General features: G+C 43.0%; 1 protein-coding gene and 1 long non-coding RNA gene across 3 annotated transcripts; one reads left to right on the plus strand and one right to left on the minus strand.

Annotated features, from left to right (window-relative positions):
• Positions 1 to 396: 396 nt before the first annotated feature.
• Positions 397 to 4,633, minus strand: LOC109924913 (zinc finger protein 229-like). Of its 2 annotated transcripts, none has more exons than XM_048619037.1 (3): positions 4,422 to 4,633; positions 3,490 to 3,596; positions 397 to 1,888 (listed from the first exon to the last, which is right to left on the minus strand). In XM_048619037.1, the coding sequence occupies exon 3, from the start codon at positions 1,648 to 1,650 to the stop codon at positions 523 to 525; it is 1,128 nt and encodes a 375-aa protein (XP_048474994.1). In that variant the 5' UTR covers positions 1,651 to 1,888; positions 3,490 to 3,596; positions 4,422 to 4,633; the 3' UTR covers positions 397 to 522. The 2 variants fall into 2 exon arrangements, with proteins under 2 accessions (XP_048474994.1, XP_020380477.2); XM_020524888.2 differs by having other exon boundaries at positions 3,447 to 3,596.
• LOC109924914 lies at positions 4,306 to 9,074 on the plus strand. Its single transcript, XR_007265913.1, has 3 exons — positions 4,306 to 4,651; positions 7,094 to 8,131; positions 8,227 to 9,074. It is a non-coding gene; the product is annotated as an uncharacterized LOC109924914 (long non-coding RNA).
• Positions 9,075 to 11,035: the final 1,961 nt, after the last annotated feature.

The following is an 11,035-nucleotide window of genomic DNA, read 5'->3' on the forward strand; positions in this document are numbered from 1 at the left end:
GGAGAGGTTGAGGCGATTGATGTCTCGACGGCAGTTGGAGATGAAGAGGTCGAGGGAGGGTAGGAGGCCTTGGGGTGTTGTCCAGGAGGAGGGGGTGAATGATGTTTGCTGTGGAACACACATCAAGTCTGGTTGCTGAAAGTGATGGACAGACTTGGTTTTGCTTTTAGTGATCCCGGCTACTAACACTTTTGCTGGATAACACGATTAAGAGAGACACTCTGGAAGGAATGGGAGTTGGACTTGTCCATAGGAGTAACTGAAGTATGAGAATAGAAAAAATCCAGAGGTAGAAATGAGAAAAGGCCTGAAAAAGGTGCCATTATCAACAGGACATCATTTTGGAGAAATTAAGAACCTGACACACTGTTTCAAATTACATTAGTGTATTGTGATCTGTTACAGTAATTAAATTCCAGCTCAGTTATGGGATTAATAACATCAGCAGATATAAAACTCCAGCTGTCAGAATGAACTCGCTTGTAATGATCACCAGCAACAACAGAATCCATCCCCTGCAGATCATTTGTGAACACGTTGGTGTGTCCGTAAGTGGCATGACTGAATGAATCGCTTCCCACACACGGAGCAAATGAACAGCCTGTCCCCAGTGTGAATACGTTGGTGTCTCAGCAGACTGCCTGTGGTTTTAAAGGTCTTGTCACATTCAGAACATTGAAAAGATCTGCTATCAGTGTGAACAAGCTGGTGTGAATTGAGGTGAGATTGTCGAGTGAATCGTTTCCCACAGACAGAGCATGTAAATGGCCTCTCCCCAGTGTGAATGCGCTGGTGTGTGAGGAGGTGGGATGAACGGGTGAATCCCTTCCCACATAGGGAGCAGGTAAATGGCCTGTCCCCCGTGTGAATACGCTGGTGCATAAGCAGATCCCTTGCAGTTTTAAAACTCTTCTCACAGTCAGAACATTGGAAAGGTCTCTCGTCAGAGTGAGCTCGCTGGTGTAAAGTGAGATTGGACAAACAGAGAAATCCCTTTCCACACATGGAGCAAGTGAATGGCCTCTCCTCAGTGTGAATTCGCTGGTGCCTCAGCAGATCACCACTAGTTTTAAAAGCCTTCTCACATTCTGAACATTTGAAAGGTCTATCATCAGTGTGAACACGTTGGTGTGAATTGAAGTGAGATAACCGAATAAATTCCTTCTCACACACGGAGCAGGTGAACAGCTGCTCCCCAGTGTGAACCTGATAGTGTTTTAGGAGGATCCATGAATGTCTAAATGCCCTCCTGCAGTGAGAACAACTGAACTGTCTCTTGGTGTGAACGAGCTGGTGTTTGACCAGATCCTGTTGTCTTTTAAAGCTCTTCTTACAATCAGAGCAGTTAAACAGCCTCTCCTCAATGTGAATCAGCTGGTGCCTCAGCAGCTGGGACAGAAAATTAAATCCTTTCCCACACACGGAGCAGGTTAATGGTTTCTCCCCAGTGTGAGTCCTCTGGTGGATATGTAACATTGATGATGAAGTGAATCCCTTCCCACACATGTGGCAGATGAATGGCTTCTCCCCTGTGTGACTGCGTCGGTGAATCTCCAGCTGGGAAGGGTAATTGAATCCCTTCCCACAGTCCCCACAATTCCACTGTTTCTCCATGGTTTCGTTGTCCTTGTCTTTCTTCAGGTTGGACATTAGTTCAATCCTTGTCGACACGCAGAACACGTATATGGTTTCATCCCCTGTGAATGTTGTGTATTTATTTTTAAAACTCTAAAACTGGACACTCACTCTCGTTGTGTATGTCTCCCGTCATTTCTCTCTCCACATTTAAAGACCGATGATGTGCTGGTCCTGATAAATTGAAAAATCCTGGCAGATCTCAAAGTGATGATTGGCTTGATTTGTTCATTTAGAAATCTTCCCTGATCCCCTGTAAAAGGAGTTAATAAAAGACATCACTGTCAGTCCAGATTAAAAATTTAGAACAGACAATTCCAGTTTCCATGAAATATTTCTTTCCTCTCCTGTTTCTTCAAAGCTGTAAATTCCCATCTCACACACTCTCTCTCCCACCTGAGCCGAAAACAACATAAACTATATTTGTATTCTTTTCACAAGTTTGTACAAATAAAGAAAGCAATTCTGTGAACAAATTAAGGAGGAAAGACTTCTTTCCACAAACAAGATATAGAAGAAATAGATCTTGATTCGGCATAGTTCCCCTACCTTATAAAATTCATAAATAGTCTGCAAATATTTGAGAAATGAAGGAATGAATGTGACAACATATAATAACGGATTTTAATACATGACGCAGGGTGCTGTGCACCTATTATAGAGTCATATAACATGGAAACAGACCCTTTCATCCAACCAGTCCATGCCAAACATAATCCCAAACTGAACTAGTCCCACTTGCCTGCTCCTGGGCCCATATCCCTCCAAACCCATGTACTTAAGTGTCTTTTAAGCATTGTAATTGTGCCCATACCTCTATTTTCTATTTGAATAGAGGAGAGTTGCAATTTACAATATACAATAGCAACCTGTATGTTCAAATTAGCATAATTTTGCAATATTTTTGATAGACAAAGAAGTGAAATGTTCTGGGAAGGTGGAAAGTGAAGCAGAGACCACAATCAGATCAGCCATGATCATGTTGAATGGTGGAATTAAACTCAGTTCCTTGTTCAGTTTTGGTTTCTGATTCTCAAGGCAAGCCCCTGCTCATATTTTACAAGGACCCACCTGCTATTCCAGAATTCCAAAAGGTGAAACTACTGATCCATTTTAATCTGTTTATTGAGAAAATGAATCTTGATTTCAATTTTACAGGATAAATTATTTAACAGTGGTTTACAGTGACTCACCTGCCCAGTCAACTCAGGTTCCAGACCTCAAAACTATAGAATCATAGAATCCCCACAGTGTGGAAACAGGCCATTCAGCCCAACAAGTCCATACCGACCCTCCGAAGAGCATCCCACCCAGATCATCTCCTTACCCTATCCCTGTAACCCTGCATTTCCCGTGACTAATGCAGCTCACCTACACATCCCTGAACACTATGGGCAATTTAGTGTAGCCAATCCAAACTTGCACATCTTTGGACTGGAGGAAACCAGAGCATCATGCAGACATGGGGAGAACGTGCAAACTCCACACATACAGTGCCTTAGGTTGGAATCGAACCCGGGTCCCTGGCGCTGTGAGGCAGCAGTGCTAACTGCTGAGCCATGGCGCCATCCTTTTTTTAACTTCTCTATCAGAGAACATGGTGCTACCACCTTAACTACAGTTGTTGTTGTTAATGGGGCACAGGCCACACCACCCCCCACAAGCACCTCCCACCTGTCTGCATGCAGCAAAAAATACACTGGCATCAAGGCCCAAGGCATTCAAATGTCCAGGTTGCTCCCTTGCTGGAGACCCTCAAAGCCCTCAAAGGGTAGTCAGGTCTAAACTTCCTCAGAATCAGCCCCACTCACTTTGTGACCTTGCAATCAGTGACAGAAACTTCTGCTCCCTCACTCTGCTTGCTGAGAGTTTCCAGGACAATTAATCCTCAGTTGCCAACAAGACCTGTCAGCAGCCATTCAAGACATCAGAGGAAAGAAACCAGGTGTTGAATCTGAATTCTGAAAAGGAAAGAGAGAAACAGGACTTTTTTTTTAGAAAAAACACCAATTAAAAATAATCAAACAAATTATTGCTACTATTATATTCAATTTGTGAGAGACTGACAAGAAGTAAATATTGATAATGTTCACCGTTTTCTACCATGTTTTCAAAGATATAAACACGTGATCCTTCCCTCTAATGAGATCAATGCCGGCCCAGAATAGCTCAACAGGTGAAACCAGCATCTCAGCAGCTGAAGAACCACAGAAGAGAGCAACGGCAAAGCTCCACCTTAGAGACCACTAGCCAGTGCACAGCATTTGCAGTGGAGCTTGTGGAGGCTGAGCAGAATGGAACAGATACTGAATAAATGGAAACCGAAAGAACTGTAGATACTGTAAATTAGGAACAAAGAAAGAAGTTGCTGGGAAAGCTCAGCAGGTGTGACAACATCTGTGAAGAAAAAAATTAGAGTTAACGTTTCTGAGGAATGGTCACCGGACCCAAAACATTAACTCTGATTTTTTTTTTCTTCACAGATGCTGCCAGACCTGCTGAGCTTTTCCAGCAACTTCTGTTTTTGTTCCTGAATAAATAACTATAAGCTAACAAGATGAGTAATGGCCGGAGATTTACCCACAATGTCTCGCGATGGTGAACGTCCTCTATGCCCACAACAGCGACCAATGCGGCTGCGCATTGCTGTACTACATTCTGAGCATTTGCGAGGCCGGTGATGGTAATGGGAGCTGATCGGTTTATCGCCAGGCGGCCAGTAAATGGCGGCGACGCGGAGGGAATTATGAACAACAACATGGCAGGGAGGATTCCTAAACACCTACTGTAGGCCACAAACAACGAATGAAACTCTGTCGGTCCCGCGTTGATAAAATCTGAAGGATTTTCTCATGCACATGGCCTAGTTCATATCGACCATCTTGTTTTAACGGGGTCCGTGCGCATGCGTTTAATTGGTGGGCGGCACCTCGAACGTCCACGTGACCAGGAGAGGCAATGATTTGATTCTCAGTCTGCAGACAGGAGCTGGAGAACTGAAGACAGGCAAAGAGAGGTACGGTGAAAACTGGAAATGGAGGAAAGAGATGGGGGAGATGGGTTTGGGATTCAATCTTTTTGCTGGGAGAGTCAGGAACATAGGAACAGGAGTAGACTAATCAGTCCTTCAAGCTCTTCAATGAGATAATGGCTGACCCGTGGCCCGATTTTGACCATTGGCTCATATCTCTACTTAATAAAAAATCATCTATCCCAGATTTAAAATCAATAATTGATCTAGCGTCAACTATCGTTTATGGAAGAAAGTGCAAACATCCACCACCTTTATCTGTAGAAGTTCCTCATAACATTTCTCCTAAATGGTCTGGCACAAATTCTAAGACTATGCTACCTAGTTCCAGTACATAAAGCAGTGGACATAATTTATCTGCACTTTTTTTTTCCTGTTAATACCTTGGAAATCACGATCAAATCACATCTTCTGAGGAAGGGTCACCGAAATGTTAACTCTGTTCTTCCCTTCACAGATGCTGCCAGACCTGCTGAGCTTTTCCAGCAACTTGTTTTTGTCCCTTGCAGGACATTATGAGTCACATTCTGCCAATTTGAGTAGCTACCAATTATCCCTTCTTTCTGTTACCTGTCAACCAACCAATTTCCCAGCCATAACAGTACAACATAGAACAGTACAACACAGTACAGGCCCTTCGGTCCACGATGTTGTGCCGAACTTTTACCCTAAACCTAAGGTCTATCTAACCTCCACCCCTACCTTATACTATCATCCATGTACCTGTCTAAGAGCCGCTTAAATGCTCCTAATGAGGCCGACTCCACTACCATCTCCGGCAATGCATTCCACACCCATGCCACACTCTGAGTAAAGAACCTGCCTCTGACGTCTCCCCTATATCTACCTCCACTCACGTTACAACTATGCCACCTCGTAATAGCTACCTCCACTCTAAGCAAAAGTCTCTGGCTGTCCACTCTATCTATACCTCTGATCATTTTGTATACCTCTGATCATTTTGTACACCTCTATCAAGTCACCTCTCATCCTTCGTCTTTCAAAAGAGAAAAGCACTAGCTGTCTCAACCTTTCCTCGTAAGACTTTCCCTCCATTCCAGGCAACATCCTGGTAAATCTTCTCTGCACCTTTTCCAACTCTTCCACATCTTTCCTGTAATGAGGCGACCAGAACGGGACACAATACTCCAGATGTGACCGAACCAGGGTTTTGTATAGCTGGAGCATAACTTCACGGCTCTTGAACTCAATCCCTCTATTAATGAAAGTTAACACACCATATGCCTTCTTAACAACTCTATCCACCTGGGTGACAGCTTTCAGGGAACTGTGGACATGAGCCCCAAGATCCCTCTGCTCCTCCACACTGCTAATCCAGTATTCTGCTTTCAAATTTGTCCTTCCAAAATGAATCACCTCACATTTTTCAGGGTTAAACTCCATCTCCCACTTCTCAGCCCAGCTCTGCATCCTTTCAATGTCGCTTTGCAACCTAGAACAGCCCTCCATACTATCCACAACTCGACCCACCTTCATATCGTCCGTGAACTTACTAACCCACACTTCCACTCCTTCATCCAAATGTAGTTTGCCCTCAGCTCCTCGCGCCTCTTCCTCAATTTACAGTATTTTACATGTGACTTTATCGGATACCTTCCGGAAGTCCGTCCAAACAACATCCACAGATATTCTCCTGTTCACTACCTTAGTCACCTCTTTAAAAAAATCAATGAAGAAGAAAGAAAGAACAAAAATGAATACAGCACAGGAACAGGCCATTTGGCCCTCCAAGACTGTGTGACACTTTTGCCCTTCTATACTAAAACTGTCTTCACTTACAGGATCCATATCCCTCTATTCCCTTCCTAGCCATGTATTCATCCAGGTACTTCTTGAATGCTGCCATTCTGTCTGCTTCTACTACCTCCTCTGGCAACATGTGCCAGGCACTCACCACCCTTGAAAACCTTGCCTTGCACATCTCTTTTAAATTCCACCCCCCCCTACCCCCTGCACCTTGAATCTCTGACTCCTAGTAATTAACCCCTCCACCCTGGGGAAAATAAGCTTCATACTTTTCACACTATCCATGGCATTCACAACTTTATGAAGTTCTATCAGTTCTCCCCTCAACCTCCTGAATTCTAGTGAAAACAAACCTAGTCTATCCAAACTATTTCATAGCTAAACCTCCCCCAGTACCAGGCAAAATCCTGGTAAATCTTTTCTTTACCCTCTCTAAAGCATCCACATCCTTTTCGTGGTGTGGTGATCAGAACTGTATGCAATATTCCAAGCGTGACCTAACTAAAATTCTATAAAGCTGAATGAAGACTGGAATTTACAGCTTTGCAGAACAAGAGGACAATATTGAATTAATTAACTTAATTTAGTAAAGCTAGAATTTAATGTTTTGAATTTCTATTCCATATTGACAGTAGTGACAATTGTAAACTCCTTTTACAGATGGATTGAACAGGAGGATTTATGATTAGAAATCTCAAACCAAGCACCACAGGAAGGCACTTGACTCATCAGGATCTGAATATCACCAGCCTTTGAATATGGAAGGAGAATATTTGTCTGTTCTGCATTCAAGAAAGGGTTTCAAATACTATTGTGACTTCAAAAACACTGAGCCACAGTGATAACAGCTGTATCCACTAACACAACCTGAAAAAGAAACCACTATTCTGAGGAGAAACCACACGTGTTGCAAGATTGTCCAATCTGGAGTCACACAAGGACACCAGCACCATGGAGAAACAATGGAGATGCGAGGACTGTGGAATTGGCTTCAGTTACCCAGCCCAGCTGGAATTATGGAGTCATACTGGAGAGAGGCTCTGGAAATGTGAGGAATTTGGCAAGGGATTTGATTCTCATTACCTGCCAGAAACCCATCAATGCAGTCACACTGGTGAGAAGCCATTCTTCTGTTCCGTGTGCAGAAAGGGATTTGCACAGTCAACTGTCCTGGCATTGCATCAGTGAATTCACACTGACCAGAGGCCCTTCTGCTGCACTGACTATGGAAAGAGGTTCAGGCAGTCATACTACCTCACTGTACACCAGTGAGTTCACACTGGGAAGAGGCCATTCACTTGCTCTAAGTGTGGGATTTAATGTATCCTCCCACTTGCTGAAGAATGAGCAAGTTCTTACTGAGGACAGGCTGTTCACTTGCTCCGAGTGTGGGAAGGGATGTATTCAGTTAGCCAAACTGGCATCACATCAACGAATTCACACAAAGGAGAAGTTGCACTCGCTGTCGAAAGAAATTCAAACTTTCGAGCAACTTCAAAGCACACCAGTAGGTTCACACTCGGGAGAGGCTATTCACTCACACCGTATGAGAGACAGGGTTCCCTTGATTACCCAGAATGTTGAGACACCAGCAAATGCACAAGTGACTGCAAACTCTGGATTGTACTGTTGACCATATCCAGGATTGGTAGTCTGACAGTATTCAGTGTTTCCGCTGATATTAACAACACACTATAAGTAAGTGGCGTTTAATATTCTGGATAAAGCACTGATTTTCAAAACTTCAATGTTAATTTTTAAACGAGCTATCTTATTATTCTGTTTCATTCCAGAACTTCAACAAGAACCTGATTACAATGAAGTTATAAATGTGATCACCTTTGGTGCAAAATCTACAATTTGGTGTCTGATTCTCTCTGCATCCTGGGAAGGCCTTCACAAGAGTGCTTTTGAAAGACCTCATCTCCTTGAAGACTGACTTTATCCTGAAGCAGAGTGTGATTTCCATGCTGGCAGAGTGACAGGGGACACACTATTCTCCTTACCCCAGGTACAAAACAAGTGCTCAGAACAGGATTTACCTCCTCACCTTCATGTTGTAGAACTGACTAAACCCATTTGAAACCAAAAGTGGGACAGATTTTGACAGGATTTTGGGCGAAATTTGCTGTCGGCCAAAGCTCTTCAGGCTGATCTGCTCCTTTAATAAACACACTCCATAATCTCACAGCACCACATCTGACATATTCAGGGTGAAGAATGGAGTGACACAGACACCAACACCAAAATCAACAAACTACCATGATGCCTGGTAACCATAAACAAAAATAACTTCTCTCAGGGAGATGTGACAATGAATGATGAGATGAGGAATCAGAACAGTGCAATTGAAGTCGAGAAAGGCATTGTATTAAATTGCTGCTTTCCAAATCTTGTCCCAATGGGACACATTCTAATCTCTCAAAATCTGCATCACCTGAGAGTTAAGTTTTGGGAGTTCTGAGAATTGCTCATCAGTGTGGCAAAGGGAGATTGGCACAGAGTTAGTCACATATTATTAATGTATTTGGGTTCTGATTATTAATGCAATAATATCTAGATTATTCATTCTATACACTCGGGATTATTGATACAACTGCTGAATTACCTTTATGTAATAAGATCCTGTTTATTAATGTAACAGGGCTCTGGTTATTAATTGTTATGATATGATTATTTTACACATTAGCATCCTGATTACTGATGAAATTATTTCCCAGTTTCAGAAGGAATATGTGACTAATTCTTACTGAAACAGGAACTGTGTAAGTAATTAAATCCTGATCCCGTGGAATTGAATCTTAAGAGCACAGAAGGTGGCCATTTAGCCCATTGTGCTAGTACTGTCTCTGAAAATATTGACAATCTGCCCCACTCCCTGCTCCTTCTCTCTGAAAACACTTCCTTATTAAGGAAAAGTCCAAATCATTTTTGAAAGTTACTGTTGGATTTGCTTCCATCAAACATTCAGATTATGTCAGCAAGATGATCAGAACTCATTGAGTAAAATAATCGCATCTGCCCCCTTGGATTTTTTGCTGCATACTTTGAAGTTGTGTTCTGTGATTACCAAGTATCTGGCAGTGGACAGAAATTGCTCCCTGTGCAGATAAAACTGCCACAAAAATTTTCACACCATAATAAAATCATTCTTCAACCTGCTGTGCTCAAAGACAAATAATCTCAGTAGAGTTCCTACAATGTGAAAATAGGACATTCAGCCCAACAATTCTACACTGACCCTTTGAAGAACATCCCACCCAGACCCATCCCCTTTCCCTGTAACCCTACATTTCACATAGCTAATACAACTAATGCACACATCCCTGAACATTATTGGCAATTTAGCGTGGCCAATCCACCAAACTTGCACATCTTTGGACTGTGGGAGGAAACCTTAGCACCCAGCAGAAACCCATGTATACACAGGAAAATGTGCAACCTCCACGCAGACAGTTGCCTAAGGGTGGAATTGAACCTGGGTCCCTGGCAGTGTGGGGCAGCAGTGCTACCCATTGAGCCACGATGTTACCCTTCAGCTTCTCCAGTCTCTCCATGGTATGTAACAAAAACAAAGTTGCTGGAAAAGCTCAGCAGGTCTGGAAGCATCTGTGAAGGAGAAAACAGAGTTAACGTTTTGGGTCTGGTGACCCTTCCTCCATGGTATGTGATAGTTTGGGAAAATTGGTTGGCAGGGATGAGTTATCCCGAAGAGTCTGATTCCTTGCAGGTGAGAGAGAGAGAACCAGAAGGGAGAGTGAGAACTTAACAATTTCACTGAACATGGGGAAGTTGGACCAGATGTTTTGTAGGAGTAGGGTTGAGGGACTCAAAAGTGGGTCAAATAGACTTTTTGAGCAGTGACAGAGCATGATGGGAGATAGGAAAGAAATTAGAGAATGATATGAATAAGAACTTTTGAGGCAGTTTGTCCTGGTGAGCTTGGAGAAGGGAGGGACAGTGCAGAGGCAAGTGATCAGATGGTCTCAATCTGTGACAAAGTCCATCAGGTCCTCACATTGTTGGACTTGAAGATGGAGGAGATGGGGAAAGTCCTTCAACCTTGAGTAGGAGTGGCCCATTCAGCCCCTGAACCTGCTCTGTCATTCAATTAAATGATGGATGGTCATTTCTTTCCCACATTATTTCTGTTTCGCATAATGTCATTCATTTCCAGGAATCTACTGAATTCTGACTTGAAAATCCTCAATCATTGAGCTTCCACTGCTTCCTGGGTAGAGAACTGCAAAGTTTCTGAGCAAAAAATTCCTCCTCAATCTGATCTTAAATGGCCAAGCCCTTATTCTGAGACTATGTCCCTTGGTTCTAAACTGAACAGCCAAGGAAGAAATTCTACCTACACTCACCCTGTAAGAATAATGTAAGTTTCAATGAAATTGCTGTTCATTTTCCAAATGTTATGGTCCCAGTTGATGGAACTATTGGACAAGTTGGATCTCTGAGTTAAACTTGACTTGATAGATCATAAGATAGTAGGAACTGCAGATGCTGGAGAATCTGAGATAACAAGGTGTAGAGCTGGATGAACACAGCAGGCCAAGCAGCATCAGAGGAGCAGGAAAGCTGACGTTTCAGACCTAG

The sequence above is a fragment of the Rhincodon typus genome, chromosome 42, assembly GCF_021869965.1.
Source record: "Rhincodon typus isolate 14 chromosome 42, sRhiTyp1.1, whole genome shotgun sequence".
Lineage (NCBI taxonomy): Eukaryota > Metazoa > Chordata > Chondrichthyes > Orectolobiformes > Rhincodontidae > Rhincodon > Rhincodon typus.

Coding starts and splice junctions, on each gene's coding strand:
- LOC109924913 (XM_048619037.1), bottom strand. CDS start 1,650: ATGTCCAACCTGAAGAAAGACAAGGACAACGAAACCATGGAGAAACAG.